This window comes from Dioszegia hungarica (genome assembly GCF_025882075.1).
Source record: "Dioszegia hungarica strain PDD-24b-2 chromosome Unknown MKK02contig_6, whole genome shotgun sequence".
Classification (NCBI taxonomy): domain Eukaryota; kingdom Fungi; phylum Basidiomycota; class Tremellomycetes; order Tremellales; family Bulleribasidiaceae; genus Dioszegia; species Dioszegia hungarica.
In genome coordinates, this window is record NW_026515768.1 from 2,194,437 (window position 1) to 2,212,898 (window position 18,462).

The 18,462-nt window shown below is 55.8% G+C and overlaps 6 protein-coding genes across 6 annotated transcripts; 2 read left to right on the forward strand and 4 right to left on the reverse strand.

The window, feature by feature from the left end:
* Window positions 1-117: 117 nt before the first annotated feature.
* Window positions 118-2,526, reverse strand: MKK02DRAFT_43019 (uncharacterized protein; the record flags this gene model as incomplete). Its single annotated transcript, XM_053092246.1, has 3 exons — window positions 118-1,410; window positions 1,466-1,818; window positions 1,875-2,526. 3 exons carry the CDS (start codon window positions 2,524-2,526, stop codon window positions 118-120), a joined length of 2,298 nt encoding a protein of 765 aa, XP_052948397.1.
* An 844-nt stretch (window positions 2,527-3,370) lies between these two features.
* On the reverse strand, window positions 3,371-4,670 carry MKK02DRAFT_23276 (uncharacterized protein; the record flags this gene model as incomplete). Its single annotated transcript, XM_053086702.1, has 9 exons — window positions 3,371-3,655; window positions 3,710-3,822; window positions 3,873-3,897; window positions 3,945-4,059; window positions 4,107-4,189; window positions 4,239-4,307; window positions 4,364-4,399; window positions 4,447-4,523; window positions 4,601-4,670. Coding segments are annotated over 9 exons (873 nt in total), but the record flags the coding sequence as incomplete, so codon positions are not given.
* A 655-nt stretch (window positions 4,671-5,325) lies between these two features.
* MKK02DRAFT_22493 (intracellular protein transport-related protein) lies at window positions 5,326-7,097 on the reverse strand (the record flags this gene model as incomplete). The annotated part of the gene is made up of 10 exons (XM_053086575.1): window positions 5,326-5,483; window positions 5,536-5,648; window positions 5,705-5,938; window positions 5,983-6,120; window positions 6,173-6,281; window positions 6,330-6,462; window positions 6,513-6,604; window positions 6,659-6,789; window positions 6,845-6,976; window positions 7,027-7,097. Coding segments are annotated over 10 exons (1,311 nt in total), but the record flags the coding sequence as incomplete, so codon positions are not given.
* A 503-nt stretch (window positions 7,098-7,600) lies between these two features.
* Window positions 7,601-11,730, forward strand: MKK02DRAFT_36274 (putative valine-tRNA ligase; the record flags this gene model as incomplete). Its single annotated transcript, XM_053089389.1, has 18 exons — window positions 7,601-7,751; window positions 7,801-7,974; window positions 8,025-8,250; window positions 8,301-8,465; window positions 8,518-8,599; window positions 8,644-8,763; window positions 8,810-8,924; window positions 8,972-9,279; window positions 9,330-9,433; window positions 9,490-9,571; window positions 9,626-9,799; window positions 9,834-10,004; window positions 10,058-10,436; window positions 10,480-10,793; window positions 10,846-11,049; window positions 11,098-11,409; window positions 11,459-11,608; window positions 11,662-11,730. 18 exons carry the CDS (start codon window positions 7,601-7,603, stop codon window positions 11,728-11,730), a joined length of 3,300 nt encoding a protein of 1,099 aa, XP_052948400.1.
* A 1,428-nt stretch (window positions 11,731-13,158) lies between these two features.
* Window positions 13,159-14,955, forward strand: MKK02DRAFT_32027 (uncharacterized protein; the record flags this gene model as incomplete). The annotated part of the gene is made up of 11 exons (XM_053088426.1): window positions 13,159-13,283; window positions 13,307-13,531; window positions 13,713-13,771; window positions 13,796-13,831; window positions 13,883-13,901; window positions 13,966-13,976; window positions 14,032-14,284; window positions 14,378-14,416; window positions 14,462-14,565; window positions 14,663-14,798; window positions 14,847-14,955. The coding sequence occupies 11 exons, from the start codon at window positions 13,159-13,161 to the stop codon at window positions 14,953-14,955; spliced, it is 1,116 nt and encodes a 371-aa protein (XP_052948401.1).
* A 1,726-nt stretch (window positions 14,956-16,681) lies between these two features.
* MKK02DRAFT_43023 (uncharacterized protein) lies at window positions 16,682-17,410 on the reverse strand (the record flags this gene model as incomplete). The annotated part of the gene is made up of 3 exons (XM_053092247.1): window positions 16,682-16,717; window positions 16,764-17,236; window positions 17,326-17,410. The coding sequence occupies 3 exons, from the start codon at window positions 17,408-17,410 to the stop codon at window positions 16,682-16,684; spliced, it is 594 nt and encodes a 197-aa protein (XP_052948402.1).
* Window positions 17,411-18,462: the final 1,052 nt, after the last annotated feature.

The window sequence follows — 18,462 nt, forward strand, 5'->3', positions numbered from 1 at the left end:
TACCATTTCATATGCGTTGTCGGAACTCCTTTACCGTTGTAGCCCAACATGTATCCATCAAGTTCTGACCTCGTGCTTGAGAAAAGTTCTGGGAACTCCTTCTTCATATGCATTCAGCTACAGCGCCCTAGGCATCCCATCGTCCACCAAGCCATTCCCATCCTCCCACCGCACGCTCTTGACGCTCTTCCTCGCCACCATCCCGGCCGCCTGACCCGCATTCCTCGCTAGAGCCTCATCCCATTCTGGCTGATTGTACCACTCCCTCGTCTCCCTGCTTCCGGCTCCGTGCTGCTGCGCCGTCCCGTCGCCACTGGTCCAGACCCCGCTCGTCCCGCTTTGGTAGCTTGAGCGGGTATGCGTTGTCTCGCCCGACCCACTGCGCTGAAGTGGCTGGATATCACTCGATGCCGTTGAGAACATCGTCTCTCCCCGTCCGGACGCAGTTTGGGGCTGCTGATATATAGTGATACCGGGGAAGAGGGTGGTGTTGGTCGAATAGACGCTCTGGGTCTCCGCAAGGCTGACCCCGCACGATGGGTCGAGGCCCCAAAGGCTGGAATCGAGCGTAAGCGGAGGCTCGGTATGTACCGGCGGGAGATAGATATGGTCTCGGCCCGTCTCTGTCAGAGGTCGCTGCATGCCCGATAGCTGCGCGAGGAGGGCCGCCTGGGCGCCATAGGGAGTGAGATCGGTGGTAGGTGTGGATGCGAGGTATTCCATGCTGGGTTGGCTCGAGCCCGAGGTGCGCGGAGCGGGGTGGAAGATGGCGGGCGGGAGCGGGAAGTCGTCCAGCCCAGAGTACGCTGATGAGGAGGAGGCAGGTTTACGGACGAGGGGATCTCGGGTTGGTGAGGTGGATGACTTAGATGGAGGGGAAAGGCGCCCTGCTGGAGGGGTTGGGGAGAGGTGATTGTATGAGGGCGAGTACGAGTGACCCCATTGTGCTTCCTCGCTGGCTGCAGGGGAGGCCGCGAAGGGGTGTTTGACCGCAGGTCGTAGCGCTGGGGAGCCGCGAGCGATCATATTGGGTTGTTGAGCCCCGGTCCCGCCAGGGTAAAGACCAGGGACTGGTAGGGGCTGACCCCAGCCTTCCTGCGCCTCATTTCTGACTGGCACCGATTCAGACTGGTTGGCAAAGAAACGGCTCGCCCAGCCTCCTTGACCCGACGGACCCGCTGGGAGTGGCGGCGGCACGTCCACCGTTGGATTGTACCCTTGTCGCTGCCGCATGGCGGGTGCACCTGCCCCCAGAGGGTTTATGCGAGGGAATCGACCGGTATTACGGTTGGCGTGGCTGAGGGGGTTGAGTGTGGCGAAGGAAGCGGCAAAGTGTGAAAAACGATTGGCTGATTGTCGATAGATGGACGGAGTGGAGAAGTGGGATTGGCGGTACATGCGATCCTGTCTCTGCCAGACGCATCAGCTTCAATCACGTACAATGAGAGCTTGGAGCTCGGCTCACGTCTCCGTCATCATCATCTGGGATCTCGGTATCTCCCCCGTAGAACCAGCTCGACCGCAGCAACGCCTCCCTATCGCTCTGCTTTCGGCGCTTAAACCATCTGATCCCCAACAGGATGAGCGCGATGAGCGCACAGCACCCAAGCAGGCTACCGGCGATCGCGCCTGCCGCCGTGCCCTTGTTGACGGAAGAGCCATTGTCTCCATCGTTCGCGGCGGCGGTGATATCGGTCGGGAGGGGTGGTATATAAGAGGATGAGAACGATGGGCGGACCGCGGGATCTGGCGTCAAGGCAGGTGGTGCTCCGGAGGGAGAGGGAGCTGCGAGTGGAAGGGTAGATGGAGGTACAGGTGCTGCAGGTGATCAGCGGTTACACAGAATGAGATTTGAAGAACAGGATGGCGCTCACCGATGGTGGACGTCAGGACGAGACTGCTTGGCACGACAGAGCTTGATTCGATCGCCGCCAAAGGTACCACCTGGACGGAAGAGCTACTGGGAATGATCGAGGATGAGGATGACCGATTGACCGAAGACGCCTTAGCCGAAAGGGTAGGAGAGGCCTGGTTGAAGCCGCTGCTGCTGATGGTTGCCGCATCTTCCGGAACGGCGCTGGAACTGCTCTCGCTCGCAGAAGCTGCGTCCGCGCTGAGTGTAGGCCGCGCCTGTTCCGGTACGGAGTCGGACGAGCTTGAAACCGTACTTCCTGAAGTCAGCAGACTGAAGGGTAGTGCTGGCGTTCTAGAAGGGACATAGCTGTACCTGGTAGGACTAACGGAAGGAATTGGGCGTGGGGCGCTAGTGGGCTCCCTCGTGCTCGAAGTCGAAGTGGATGGCTCGCGTGAAGGTGTCGCTGCAGGGCGGTATCGGATGGTTTGGCCATCCCGGACGATGGTAGTGAAGTTGTCCTCGTCTGCGATTATGCCTGATAGGTCGGGACGAGCCGCACCTGCGCCCGGCGCGTCGGGTACGGCTTCCTTTGGTGGTTGGGTCGGGTTTGGGAAGAAACCAGTCGAGCGGACGGATTCCTTGGGGTTACGGTTATCCTTGGGGTCGGACATGTTTCGATTTGTATACAACCGAGACTGCTCCAGGCAGGTTGATCAAGGGGACATCAAGTCGGGCACGGCACTGGGAGCGTGGTGTGGTCGGAGAGGGCGTAAAGGAGAATTAGGGACAGCGGTTTAGAGAGGAATTCAGAAACGACTGGAAGGAACGTCGGTTGATTGGAAGTGGCGATGGAGAATGCAGTACCGTCAATGAGAGGAGCAGGTGCGAGTGCTGTCTGAAAGGAACGATTAGGAGGATCCATTCGATCCCTTGTACAGCCATTCCGGCTCAACGGAAGACAAAGGAACGAGAAGCTTTCATCCAAAGGGGGGATGTAATTCGGGGTAAAGCCAGGAGGGGATCGTCATCCCAAGGACTACCGTCGACCCCGCAAGCGCGTCACCGCATTGGTCTATTGCGGTTAGCCTATCCGTGAAACGCCTCAATCATGGATATCAGTTGCAATCAGTATCGTTCCTGCCTTTGGGTGTAAGCCCCTCGCGGGCTTGCCGGTATGCGGCACGCGCCTGTCACAAATACGGGTGAGCGAAAGGAAGCCTACTTGCTTGTCAGCGGGACTGCGCACTCGAGGTCAGCATAGGAAGCGCTCTGCCAAACCCCGGAAGATAAGCTTGTATTGAGAGATCTATGTTGGAAGAGCTAGATTCAGACCCGGCATTTATTTCTTGGCCGAGGCGTTCTTGTACGCAAACAAGCCGCCCAAAGCGAGCATGTACCCTGCCGCATCAGTCACGTTCGTCTTTCCGCAGATAAAAGCGCAAGCTTACCAAACACCTGCACAGGGGTGATCTTGCTCCCAAAGAACATCACACTCGACGAGATGAGCAGGATATCCTACCTGATCAGCCTCTTCCGATGCCACCTAGTCAGACCGGGACCCGGAAGCAAGCTCACCTTGAACACCCCAGCCAGAGTCAAAACCAGCCCGCCCGCCGCGCCAATCAGAAACACAGCCGCTACGTTCAATCCGAACGCCACCGCCGCGTTCGAGAGCATGACGAGCGGGCCGATGCGCATAAACTCGCGGAAGGGCGCCCAGCCTTCTGTGAAGGGGAGGAAGCAGGCGTTGATGATGGAGCAGACGGGGGCGTAGTAGTGGAGCGAGACGAGCGGGTCCATCTGGTGGTATCAGCTTAGTGGTTCCGCGGCATGCTGGGGGGAGTTTGAGTGTACCTTGAGACCCTGCAGGAGGATTTGGATCATGACTAGTCGCGAAGACTCGAAAGCGACCGCGCTGGTCTGGCAGAGGAAGCCGAACATCTCAAAGTTGATTTCTCCGTATGCGGCTGATAATGTCAGCTCAAGTCCCCTGGGGCGTTCCACGCCGGAAATTTACCAAGAGCACACCCGAGCGAGATCAGCTGGAAAGTCAGCTCGATTCTCCTTCAGTCGTTGAAGGCAGGCTCACCACGACGATCATGACGAGTCGCTGATTCAGAGCCTGAATCTTGAAGGCCGCCGAGATGAGCAAGATGGCGACTGGCGTGAAGGCCTTGAGCATCTGGATGAACGACACGCTCAGTCTGCGTCGTCAGCACCATGTTACCGGGGCAAAGCGAGCAGGACTAACGAGAGATAAGCGGTGTTGCTGAGGATCAGGGAGCCGGAGAAGAGCACACCGATAGGCAAGATGGATTTGATGTAGATGTCTTGCTGCGAAGTGTCAGCTAAAGCCGAGCCCAGCGTACCCGGCACAACTCACCGTCATATTCACGTTGTCCAGGCCGTCCATCAGGTTGGTCGTTGCGCGGAGGATGCGGGTCCCGATGGCCTATAAGTCAGCGCCCATCCTGCAAGTCGTAAATACAGCCCAAGATAGGGACTCACGGCACATCCGAGATGGTACGAAGTGACAAAGATGGGCTGTACAATCAGCCATGGCTTGAAGGGTCATCACAGCTTGGACGCACATATGGGTAGTCCAGCGTGGAGTACAGATACTTGTTGTAAAGAATGACCGAGGAGGATAGCGCGATCCAGATAGGGACTGCCCAGTCAGCATAAGCCCCTTAACAAAACCATCAGCGAGAAGAGGGGATCGGAAGGATTGGAAGATGGACTGACTGATCACGGCCGCGCTGGGACCAGCCTTCTTTTCCCTTGGAGGGAGATTCGGGCTGATATCCAAGCTCTTACGAGCGGTGGACAGCTATCGTCACGTCAGTCTCGCGTCCCCTAGCTTCGTAAAGAGCGCGTCTCACCAGTCCCTCGCCCTTCTCCAAGTTCAACTCGTGGTACCCGTTCCCGCTCTCTCCTGTTTTGTTCTCCATACTGCCTGATGCGGTCCGACGGTACGAGGGCGAGCTGAGTGGAAATCCGGCGGATTCGATGGTGGGCGTGAGAGATCTATCGAAAGAGTGAGAAGGGAGGATACTGGGGGAAGAAGGGGCCATCAAATTCTTCCAGGGGGGTCGGCGTCCGAGCAAGATTAGGTTTGCGTTTGCGCGTGTGTACTGAGGGATCGGCCCGGAAGCGAGGGAGCAAGCGATAGCTGTCCAAGCTCGGTAGGAGGTCTATATATCTAGGAGGGGCTGAGTAGACGACGTAGATGTAGAGATCTGCGAAGCGTGCTGCTAAGACTGACAGATCAGAGAGGGTCCAGATCAACACCATCTAAATCTGGCGCGTCGGGATCACCGTTACGGCATCTCATCACGCCTGATCCGGAAGCGCCAAGCTGCAAGCTGCAAGCTGGCAGCTGGGCTATAGATCGCACAACAGGTGATGCATACAACAGGAGGGCATGGTCGTGAAGCAGAGGAGGCAAGATGACTTCAGAACTGAGCATGTCAGCGTTGTGCTTTACATGTTACCGAGGCACTCACTCTGATTTGGTATGACCCGTTCGCCTTGGTCAGGTACCGAACCCATTTGACAGACTGATATCCGCTCTTCTCGAATACCTTCAGGAAGCGTACAAGGAGACCGGAAGATGTGAACATGACCACTAAGCCGTCAGCTTGCTTCCTAATCAGGTATTGATGCCGGTGTCAACTGACCTGAAAAGTCCAGATCTATAGGTGGTCTCGACCAAGGCTGGCGGACCGTGGTCGTAGCCAGCTCAGCCTCTGCCTCAAGGGTACATTCCTGCGATCCTTGGATCTTGGGTATCCTTGTCCATAAGCATAGGTACCATGTACAACCCAGGCGTGAAGGCAAGGCACTCACTTCCATATGATCACATTCTCAGCCGGGACATACTTGGCCTTCCCGAGCCCAACCTTCACATCCACCTTGGTCGTATTCAGCGGTGTCGGAATCCTGAGCACAACGTTGTTGGCGTTCAGTTTGGAATCGAATCCTGCTCGGAGGTGGATGACGTATTCGACGCGTGATTTGGTGGGTTCGGTCACGTGCGTTTGGAGGCGGAAGGGGAGGGCGATGTTGGAAGTGGAGCGGTATCTGGGCGTCAGCCATGACTCCGCCGATGATAAGGAGAAGCTCACTTCATGAGCTCAAACTCCCCGTCTGGTGGGATGAAGCTGATAGACCGGTCGGAATCGAATTTGCCTAGTCGGACACATTGATGGAATTGGCAGTCGTCCAGCTCGACTGCGCTTTCGGATTTTGGAGCATTGCCTTCCCTGTAGATTATCAGCTACGGTTGTCGAGAACATCGAGCTCTTTGTAGCTTACTTCTTCTGCAAGACCAGCTTGTCGTTCAGGCCAAATTTACATTCCGGCGTCCCGCTCAGATATGCTCGCATGAGGATCTGCCCATCCACATCTGCTCGTAGAACGGCACCTGCAAGTCAGCAGGGATTGAGCCGGCTAACAGATCAAGCAGACTCACCCTCTTTGCTCATCAAGAGGTTGACAGTCTCAATGACGTCGACGAACGCCTCGTTCTTCCTATACTTGACGTCTGATCTCCGCCATGATGTCGCTCCAGTCGCTTGGATGGTGATTTTGCTAGAGTCCTCCCTCTATCGCGTGAGCTGGAGCCCTCGACATCAAACGAGGCGCAAAAACGCACCACCGCCATTTCCGACTTTATGCTTTCCGTCGTGATATACATCTTGAGCGTGTCGATTTCGGAGTTCTGGGGATACCCAAAGTCCATGATTTCTGGTACCAGTCAGCTACTAGCATACAGGACAGGCCGAGCCGGAGTCAGCTCACCATCAAGCAGCTCATATATCAAGACAAAGTTGTTCTTGACGCTCTCCTCGTCAATCTTGCTGAAATACGCTCGAGATATCGAAATGAAGCGGTACATGAACTCGAACACCAGTGCAGCTGAGGCATTACATCTAGGTTGTCAGCTCAAGCCGACGCACCGAGGTTTGCGGATCCACTTCAGCTTACTTTGTCACGCAGACAACGTAGACGTTGTTCACTCGGACATGGAAGAACGAGGTCGAGCCCAGTGTGATGATGGGCGACCGGACGTCCGGGTTGGATATGACCTGTATTCTGAAGACATCTGATATTGATCGTCTGTCGCTGATCAGCAGAGTCCAAAGGCCGTGAGTGTACGAAAGCCTTACTTGAGGTCTGTCCGGAACAATCGCGAGATGAGGACCTCGCCCTTTTGATTGAAGATGAAGAAGGCCTGGATTGGTCAGATACCGCAGCTCTGTCAACAGATGAAGGCATCTCACGGAGATCATTCTGCTCTCATGTATCGGGTTCGCTCTGAGCTGCTGCTGCTATAGATGCTAGAGGGGTGGACACGAGCGCGACCGGACAAGCTTAAGGCCCAAGCGGCGAGCGATCAGTACGTGAGGAATGTCAACACTGGTAAAACCCACGTCATCGCTTAGCTTCCGACGGAAGTGGCTACGGTAACCGCTCACAGCCAAAGGAGGCTGGCTGCCTGGCTGGCTGGAATTTCTCGAGTCATTCCGAGTTGAGTACTGAATCTTCCTTCCATATCTACTACTCGATAGACACATCAGCTAGTGTATGCTGCGATCATACATAAGAGCTGCTACATCTCGCCTATCTCGTCATCGTCAAATCAGCCTTGGGAACTCAGTATTGCCCACTTTACGAGCTGCCGCGCTCGGACATCTCAAATCATCTTCAACCTCAACTATCCGAGGTTCATACCGCTGCATCATGTCTGAAGCAGCTGCTAAGCCGGCCGAGGCTACATCCGTCGCTCCGGCTGCGAGTGCCGCTCCTGCCGCCGCGGCTGTAGCTCCTTCTGCGGGGGGCGACGCTTCTGCAGAGGGGGCAGACGGCGAGAAGAAGCAGTCCAAGAAAGGAGGTAAGCTGAGGCGTGCGGATTTCCGAGGAGCCGAAGCTGACCAGAACAGCAAAGAAGGAGGCCAAGATGGCTGAAGCTGCCGCCAAGAAGGCAGTCAAGGCCGCCGGAGCTCCCGCCGCACCTGCTGCAGGAACCTCTTCACGCGCCGAGAAGAAGAAGGAGAAGAAGGAGGTCGCACCGGTAGAGGAGTGGGTCAACACCACTCCCAAAGGAGAGAAGAAGGGTGAGCTCGCCTGTGCCTTGCGAATCATGAACAGCTAGCTGATCGCCCAGATGTGTCTGGCAACCTGCCTGCGTCCGGGTACGACCCAATCCAGATCGAGGCGGCACACTATGACTGGTGGCACCAACGAGGCTTCTTCAAGCCCCGCTATCAAGCCGACGGCTCTCCATTACCAGCCGGTGTCTTCAGCATTGCGCTCCCACCACCCAACGTCACCGGTCAGCTCCACATCGGCCATGCGTTGACCGTAGCGATCGAGGATTGTATGGTCAGATGGTGAGCTTTGCGGTGCATCATTGCGAAGCTCGCATAAGCTGATCAGGCAGGAAGCGTATGAAGGGCTTCACCGTTCTCTGGCTGCCTGGATATGACCACGCGGGGATCTCGACTCAAGCGGTTGTGGAGAACAGGTTGATCAAGACTGAGGGGAAGTCGAGGCATGACTATGGGCGCGAAGAGTTCTTGAAGAAGGTCTTTGAGTGGAAGGAGGTGTGAGTACCTGGTACTGCCTATGTGATCCAATGAAGTAGCTAATCTGTATAGCTACCAAGGAAGAATCACCGGCCAGATGGAGCGTTTGGGAGCTTCGGTGGATTGGAGCAGGGTGGCCTTCACGATGAACGAGGTGAGTTTGCATTGAGCGCATAAGACTTCAAACTGACACTGCAGTCTCTCAGCAAGGCCGTTGTCGAGGCGTTCTGTACCATGCACGAGAAGGGCCTGCTTTACCGTGCCAACCGCCTGGTCAATTGGTGTTGCTACATGAACACCAGTTTGTCCAACCTGGAGGTGAGCTGGATATTGCATGAAGCAAGTGAACCAGCTGATCATACAGGTGGACCAACTCAACTTGACCGGCCGGACCTTGATGAACGTCAAGGGGTACGACGCGAAGGAGCGATTTGAATTTGGTGTCATCACTTCTTTTGCCTACCCCGTGGAGAACTCCGGTATGTTCTCTCTTCTGCCAGCGTCAGAGCTCCAGCTGACACCCTAGACGAAAAGCTCATCATCGCCACCACCCGTCCCGAGACCATGCTCGGCGACACAGCCATCGCCGTCCACCCCGACGATCCCCGCTACACCCATCTCCATGGAAAATTCGTTGTCCATCCAATCCTCGACCGGCGTATACCCATCATCACCGACTCCATCACCGTCGACATGAGCTTCGGGACCGGTGCCGTCAAAATCACCCCTGCGCACGATCCCAACGATTTCGAGTGTGGTATGCGGAACAACCTCGAGTTTATCAGCTTGATGAATGACGATGGCACGTATAACGAGAATGCGGGGCCGTACAAGGTCAGTTGTCAGGCTTGCAATGACACCTTGGGCTCAAGCTGACGTTGCAGGGAATGAAGCGGTTCCACGTACGAAATGCCATTCTCAAGGACCTGAAGGAGAAGGGGCTGTACGTTGAAGCCAAGGACAACGAGATGGCGATTCCTGTCTGCTCGTAAGTCCTGCAACTCGTCCTCTGATATACGAAAAGCGATGAAGCTGATCTTGCAGCAAATCCGGCGATGTCGTCGAGTCGATCATGAAGCCTCAATGGTGGGTCAGCTGCAAGCCAATGGCCGAGGAGGCTCTCAAGGTATGCTGTTTGCTGGACAGATCACATCGAGGGGATCAGAGCTGAAGTGGATAGCGCACGCGTGCTGGCGAGCTGGTCATCAAGCCAAAAACTTCCGCCAATGAATGGGTTAATTGGATGGAGAACATGCAGGACTGGTGTATCTCGCGTCAGCTTTGGTGGGGACACAGATGTCCAGCGTATCTACTGAAGATCGAGGGGGAGTCAACAGACGCGAGTTCATTTCGAGTCGCACTTGATGAGCACACTGCTGACTGCACAGGCAACGGCGGAGGAGAACTGGATCGTCGCTCGTTCATTAGCAGAAGCCGAGGAGAAGGCCAAAGCCAAAGCTGGGGACAAGGCGTTCACGTTGAGCCAGGATGAAGATGTGCTGGATACTTGGTTCTCATCTGGTCTTTGGCCATTCTCAACGATGGGCTGGCCCGAACAGGTGAGCAATACCATCCGGACCCCTTTGTACTGTACCAATAGCTGACAGATTAGACTAAGGACATGGAGCATTTCTACCCCAACACCATCCTCGAGACCGGCTGGGACATCATCTTCTTCTGGGTCGCCCGGATGGTCTTCCTCGGTAACACCCTCACCGGCCAGATGCCATTCAAGGAGGTCTTTTGCCACCCCATGGTCCGCGACGCGTTCGGCCGGAAAATGTCCAAATCGCTCGGAAACGTCATTGACCCGCTCGACATTATCACCGGTCAAAACCTCCAGAAATTGCACGACGACCTCCGGACTGGTAATCTACCAGAAAAGGAGATCCAGAAGGCAGAGGACGGGCAGAAGAAGCTCTTCCCCAAGGGTATCCCTCAGTGCGGGACGGACGCTCTTCGGTTTGCGCTCTGCAATTACACTTCTGGTGGTATGTCCCCTTCTGCCCGGCTGGGATGGAGCTGATGGATTAGGCCGAGATATCAACATGGAGATCAACCGAGTTGAGGGATACCGCAAGTTCTGCAACAAGCTTTGGAACGCGACCAAGTTCTGCCTCTTCCGGATGGGCCTTGTCGAGCTTGACGGCACCCGCCTGCAGTCTACCTTTACGCCTCACGCGTCGGCATTGCCAACGGGCAAGGAGAGTCTCGCTGAGAAGTGGTTGTTCCACAAGCTCAACTATGCGGCGAGGGCGGTGAATGAGGCTTTGGAGAAGCGGGAGTTCTCGGAAGCTAGCTCGGCGGCGCACCACTTCTTCCTTTACGACTTGTGCGATGTCTTCATTGTGAGTTGGCAGTGGCTCAAAGCTGTGCGACGCAGTCAGCTGATACGTATAGGAAGCGACAAAGCCCCTCTTTGAAGCCAACGAGGAGTCGGACGCCAAGCTTTCCGCGCAAAACACCCTGTACACCTGTCTCGAGGGCGGTCTCAAGCTCCTTCACCCCTTCATGCCATACGTCACCGAGGACCTCTGGCAGCGTCTCCCCCGGCGCGCTGGGGATGACTGCGAGTCCATCATGATCTCGACCTTCCCAGAAGCTGTAAGTTTCCAGATCCCCTTTCGTCCGGGAAATCAAGCTGACTCTTAGATCCCCGAACAAGACTTCCCCAAGGCCGAGACCGATTTCGATCTCGTCAACAGCACCATCCGTTCCGCTCGATCCGTCGCGGGCATGTACAACCTCCCCACCAACGGCAAGACCCTCGAAGACAAGATCACCGTTCTCGTCCAAGCCAAGACGGCGGCCATTCGTCAGATGCTCGAATCGCAAGAATCGATCATCGTTGCTCTCACCAAAGGCGCGGGCCAGGCCAAGTTTATCGAGAAGGATGAAGAGGTACCGCAGGGGTGTGGAAGCGAGGTCGTTTCGGGGGATGTGACGGTTCATATTCCTGTTCAGGTGAGTGGACGGCTCGACAGCAACAAACAGCCAGAGCTGATAACTGCAGGGCAAGGTTGACGCTGCGGCGGAAATCAACAAGCTGGAGAAGAAGGCCGAGTTGACCGAGGCCAACAAGGAGAAGTTGAAGAAGACTATGGAGCTGCCTAATTACGAGAAGAATGTCAAGGAGGAGGTCAGGCAGGGGAACTCGGACAGGGTGAGTGCGGTCCTGGTGTGATGTCCCGGGGGGAACAGGAGCTGATATCGCAGATGGACATGTTTGAGAATGAGGTGGAGACGCTGCGGTCGGCGATTGAGCGGTTCAAATTATTGCTATAGGTCATCTAGCCCGGCTGATCAGGGGGCGCATGGATATCTGCGCCCATCACTCTTGGCGAGACAGCCGGCAAGGAGGAAAAATCGGCGGACTACCGGCTCATCACTTGTCGAGTATCCCGGATATTTGATGATCTTTGCATGCTAATGTATCGTCGAACTTAGCTCTGGGCCTTTACTGATACTCCTCACCTAGGTATTCTCATGCTGTATACCTAATCCGACTGTTGGTCCTTCACCTGTGCCCCCTCGGCCGCCCGATGCTTAACTCCTCGCCCCGATCATTCGTACTCAGTGTCCCAAGAAGGCTTCTGAACAGCTGCTCAACGGACGGCGAATCAGTTGCAAGCGAGCCGCAAGCAGTCCCCCTCCCTCCAGTCTCTCCACCACCCTTCCGCGCTTCCCTCTCCCTCTCCGCCTGCCCGGTCATCATTGATAGACCCATTCACACGCCTCGCACCCCGGACCACCTCTCGACCGACGCCAAACCATCTTATCTTCTGCTGACCGCCTTTCTCGCGAGATCGACCCCATCCACACCTTTGACCATCTGGCCAGCCTGAGCCTCTGACTCGCCCAGATGTCGCGGTCTGTGAGTACCGGCCGGCCATCGAGCGAGTACTTGGAGGATCGGGAGGAGGTACCACCGGCCAGATTGAGGGTCCGCTATAGATGGAGATTTCGAAAGCCTTCTTCCTGCCTTGAAGAGGGTGCTGTAAGCTAATGTCCGCTATCGGATGCTGACAATCTGATTTGACTGCCAGTTTATACTGAACTCCGCACGTCATACCCCACACAGTGCGAGTGTGGCGCTCGTTAGGCATGCGATAACGTTCAAAGCCGAGCCTAACCCATCCTTTGCCCTTCGTGTCCCTCAATCGTCCTTTGCCCTGGGCGTGATCTGACAGCAAGGGGCCAAACGTGAGTATAGGAGGAGCCTCCTTTCCTCTCTCCGGGGCACGCGGAGGGTCTGGGGAAATGATCAACGGACAATTCCGGCTCCTCCGCGTTTCGAGTATCCTACCCTTGACTTGATCTCCTCGAAGTCAGCCTCCTGCCTGTGATTCAAGGGGAGACTTTATCACCCTTTCTGCCCTGGCTCCTGTGGCTTGCCCCCAATATCCACCCAGGGGGATACATAAGCTATCATCACGACCGGGAGCCGACGATTAGCACCAAGCACGGATGCGGATACTGTGAAATATATCCGGCAGGTACCCGTACCCGGTCAAACGCACGGGTACGGGTCCGAGATCCGAGCCGACTGCGGGGTAGGTGCGGGTACGGGTCTCAGCTAGGGGGCACTGGGTATGGGCGGGTAAGTATCGGGTATACCCGGCGTATCCGCGGCTACCACACTGCGGACTACCCAAGCCAACGCCTCTTTGTCGGAGCTCTGGAGGCTTATGGGCATGATGTACAGTGCCCACCATGTCCGACACGAGCTTGAAATGGGCCGAGTCGACCTCTACAGACATCCAAGTTGAGGCTTACGAGATGAGGAATGAGGAGGCATCAAATTCGCCACCCAGTGGCAAGTGCCGGCGACGTACTTTGTGAGCGCAGAGAGTGCTGACAGCGCTCCACTAGCTGGACAAGGTGATATACTAGCTGCGATGATCCATATTAAGGTCCCAGAAGGCGTGCATGAAAAGTTTACCTTGAGCCGCGGGTACCCGGGTTATACCCGGTATGTACCGGGTTTTGTCCAAAATCCGGGTACGGGTACGGGTATGGGACCCTCGCCTAAATGGGATACAGGTAGGATACGGATACTACTATCAGTCCGATCAGGCGGTATCGGGTACGTACCCGAACCCGCATTGCTCGGTGCTACCGACGATATCTCGTACCAATATCGATACTGATACTTATACGATGCGGCTGACCCTCCTCATCACCGCGCACCTGTCGCTTGTAATCCTGCGTAAGCTACGAGGCCGCGAGTAACATTGTGAGAGCAAGCTAACAGGTCCGACAGCCAGTGTCTTGGCTGGCCGGGTTGACGATATCCGTGACCAGGGCGGTGATCGCGCCCCGGACTGTCAGTATGCAGCGCTGTACAAAGACCCGGAGGGACCCAGATGCGAGGATATTCTGCAGAGTGAGCTCTAGTACTCTCTCGATGTGTCGTGCGCTCCACTGACTGCTCAAGAGAACCTTGGGACCTGTTGGTAAGTGATAATTCCAGGTCATCCAAAACCACCTTGATGAAGTCGAGCATCGTTTGACTTACAGGTTTTCCGCTGGTGAGTACCTTCCATCCCCACTTTCGCGGTCGTCACATATTGATCTCGTGCGCAGTCCTATGTGCCATCACGCGCGTGTCCCAGGATGCCATCAAGAAACGCATCATCTCCCAAGAGGCCATCTCAAAGCGGGCGACCACAGCCCAATGCAAAGGGGGCAATTCTGCTAAACTCGCTACATTCAGGATCACAACCCCCAGAGAACTCTTCAAAAACGATCCTCCAGTACACGCCGACGTGACAGTCGCCTTAGCCGACGTGATGAAGCTGGACAACGAACATACGAGTTCTCTCAAATCCACAGGATGGTATGTACCTCGCCCTAGCTACTCGTATAGCCTGCTTGTCCACATTTTGGACCAGGATCGTCGATCGGCAGTGTAGAGAACTGACGTCCATAGGTGGGTCGCGGGATTCGAGCAAGCCCCATTGAAGAAAGGGTATGTATCTTGGGTCAAAAGTGCTCGCGATGGTACTGACCGTAGCTTTAACAAGCCCCTGGATGAGTTTCCCAAGGAGGATCGCACCTCGGGAGACGCCTTGTGGATGCTCACTGGCAAAATGCCAATGTCCATCCCCAACGAGCCGAGTACTGCTGACTTTGACTTCCCAACACGAGCCTGTATATCATGCCCAACCCTCGCGTGCTCTTCCAGCTGTGGATACACAGCGCTGACTTCTCGCAGGGGATGCGTTCCTGAAATGCGACAAGTCGCCTGTTGTGGTCGGCACTTTCGAACACCTACCGAAAGATCATATCCTGAGATGGGCTAAACATGTGTACACAGTGATATCCACAAGTGTGGAGGACGGGGTGAAGATGTGGGCGTCTTTCACGGTCTTGGTGCTCGTTTCAGAGCTGATGCGCAGGGTCCACCTGTACGATCCATTCGGACACTACATCAAGCACAAGCTCGACCAGATCCTTCCCGAGATCCAGTATATTTATCACCTGGTTGACTTCGTGCCCCCAGCCTAGACACAACTGACTGTTGACCCACTGTAGCATACTTGTATTTGTAGTCCGCGCCGTAAGCTCTCCAGATGTATTTTGTGCAATTGTGCAACCCGCTACAGTACTTTGATCGCCACGATCACTGCGACTCGTATGCGCAGTATTTCTCTGCCCCAGTCACTGTCTGCAGCGGCACCTGTTCGGTCTCGCCCGTCCCTTCCTCTCCGTCTTTTGCAAACCAGCTTCGAATCTGAATGAGAAGCATGCATCTTGAACAATATAGTGATGGAGGCAGGATGCAAATTCGCTCCATCAGTCATTCAGGGGTTCTAAAGTCACAGGGCGGGATCGGACGTGTCCTACTCCATAGCATACTAAAGATCAAACAGAGGTACGCGCGACTGGATCCCTTGGTGCTAGCTAGCCCGGACTAATCGACGAGAAGTCATCTCCTGTAATGAGAATGCAACGTAAGTGATCGCTAGACCAATTCCTCGCATCAGTTGATATGAGACATGCATATGGGGGAAAAAGGCTGTCAGAACGCGAATTCACCGTTCCGCTCGACAGAAACGCACCGCGACCCGCTCTCAATCTCCGTCACATCACCCAGGAAGTACTTCTCCGCCAAGCGAGACATGAGGTCTTTCTCCTTGATGGTTCCCGTCACCCACTCTGCCAGGTCCCCCTCGAAGGGTACCGATGAACCGGCACCCTTTGCCCAGCCCGTCTCCTTCTCGAAACAGCTGATGATTGTGTGAACAAAGGTCTTGATGGTTTTCACATCTGCTTCATTCACCTCCAATTCATCCTCGTATGTCCCGATGCACAAGCCCAAGGCGTGTTAAGGACACCGGGTATGGAAACACTTGATGTCGAGTGGATGGTCGCCTCCTGTCATGGTGCCATATCGGTTCGGGGCGGTGTTTGAGGTGGAAGGAGCCGGGGGGTGGTCCTTGATCAGGGCCCAATCGGGGACTTGCTCCTCGATCACGGTCCAGCCGTTGACTTCGTCTCGGATCGAGCGTGCAGCATGAGCACGGATGCACCGGCTGTCGCTGGTAGGTGCAGACTGAGGAGAGGGCTCGCCACCAGTATCGGTAGCCTGTCGGCTGCCGGTTAGCCCGCTGAAAATTATGTAGAAGAAGGACATGTGAGGGATCGATGCGACTTGGTGTTATAGGTGAATCAGGATGATGGTCGCAGAGTGTCAGTGTAGCAGTCAGGGACGTAGAAGAGATATCTAGGATACGGGGGGCATCCTCGCCTCTCTTGTACCCCAAAGGCCCCCGCTAGGCACCGCTACTGCACAGCTCGCGGGGCTGGTCATATAAGGATACTTACACACTGCGTTTCGCCATTCTATCACGCCCTGAGCTTCCTTTGATTCCCCACAGTGTGTCTCAGCGACCCACGGGAGACGTGGCGGTCCTCATCCCGTCTGTAGAGCACGGGATGCACTGAAGAGCGCTACAAGCTCGTCAGAAAACCCTTTTCCTTTTCGCCTCGCGCGCGGGCGGGATCAGAATGAGCAGTCCGCATTGTCAATCTTGGGTGATGGCATGTCAAATATGACCTCCGAGCTGTCGATCTTGTTTTGACATTGCCTCTTGAACCCCGAGGAGTCAAGTGGGTGGCCATCGGCGGATACTAGCGGCGTGCTATCAGTAAGAGTGAGATCAGTGAGGTCGATATACCGGCAAGCCTGTATCTGCGAGTTCTCCATATGCCTCGCTGCGATTCCCTACATTCAAAATCGCCGGCGAATATCTGTCGCTCCTCCGCTCTTTCTTCGTCAGCTTTGACACTTTCCGTACAAAGCGAGCACTCACCATGACCGCCTCGCTCTCCCTATCGCTCACTTCAGGAATCTTCCACAAGTACCCCGGCGCCTCCCAGAAATTATCATAATCTGCAGGCTTGGACGCCATCGGTCCTGACGTCTTCTCCACGTTCTTCTGCCCCTGCCCACCTCCAACTCCACTCAAGCTCGCACCCCCGCCGCCGCGCGATACCGTCTTCTCTCCTTGTCCATCCCCGCCCATACCCTCTCCTACACCGCCATAGCCCGCCGCACTACTTCCTGCGGGTCCGCTGTGATTGCCCGCACTTGGCCTGGAGCTGTCGCCCGAGCTGGAATCTTCTGACCGAACGTGTCCTTGAGCGGAGGATGAGAGGCTCTGCCCTTTAGGGTTGGAGCTGGCTGAGAGACCGGATGATTGGGATTGGAGCTTGGCGAGGAAGGACTGGAAGTCGTCTTTTACGGACTGGGGAGCGGCGGGGTGAGGAGCAGGTGCGTGCGGAGCTGAGGAGTCAGCTGATCGGCCTTGGTACCCCACCGACCCGCCCCACCGGCTCCTGGCCAGCACTTTCGAGCAGCTCAGTGAGACTCACGGTGCTCAATGTTCTTCCTTGACCCCACAAACTTGATCATAGGCTGGTACGCGTGCGTCGCACGGCGGATGAGGGATGAGCGCATAGTAGCGGAATTCCAGGTAATCGAGGTGGGATTGGCGGAAGGTCGAGCTTTTTCGAGATTGTTTTTCGCGCCGGCTGTTTGGCAGATACCCTCCTCAGCCTTGATATAGCTGTTCTTGCTCTGTGATGAGTGGATGTGCGATGTATAGAGCAAACAGCTATGTACAGGAACGGCTGTGAGGTCGACCTCGTTACCGCAACTGCCGAGCGGGCATATTCCAATCTCCGTCCGCCCGAAAAAGCCGATTTCGCCCATCTACACTCCTGCAACAAGTGGTCAACTTGTACTCACTATCTATCAATATACGAAACCTTAGAAAGCACACTACTAGGGCCGCCAACGCAGACCCACGCGTCAGCTATCTCCCAACCAAAAAATCACCCTCAGAAGCCGTCTATAGCGTCCGCACCGTTCCTCGGGAACCCACCGCTCCACCATGCCACCCCGTCCCCAATCCATCCCCTCCCTCCTCTCTTCCCTTCCCAACTCGTCCACCTACGCCACATCCTCCGCCCGGGCCCACCCTCCCATCTTCATTCGACCCTCGACAGCACCTTCCACCTCCTTCTTCGCCATCACACGCTCCAAGCTCAAGTTTTCCCCAGCGGACGAGGTGAAGCGCGTATCGACCGCTCGACACCCAAGCAAGATTGTCGGAGAAGCCAAGGCGGCGAATCTGCCAAAGTCGGCATTGGCGCCGCCTGTTCCGGACGGGAGAGTCGGGAGTGGAGGGATAGAAGATAGGGGCGGCAGAGTGAGGGTCAGTGGGCGCGCGTGGGGAAGGGAGTATGCGAATGGTAGGTCGCACTGCGAGCGGGTATGAAGGCGTGTCGAAGCTGATGGGTCCAGGAAAGCTCGTACTGGCATCATCACCACTAGCGAAGCCAGACTCGAGGATCCACGGCGCGGCCGAGAAGAAATGGGTGTTGGTCGATGCGTCGGAAATACCGCAAGGGGTGATAGAGGAGCTGAATCAGGCGGTAGCAGCTGCACGAGCGAGCTCATAGCTAGCGCATGTAAGATTTCGAGAGGAGCATCTGGGCATTGGCGGA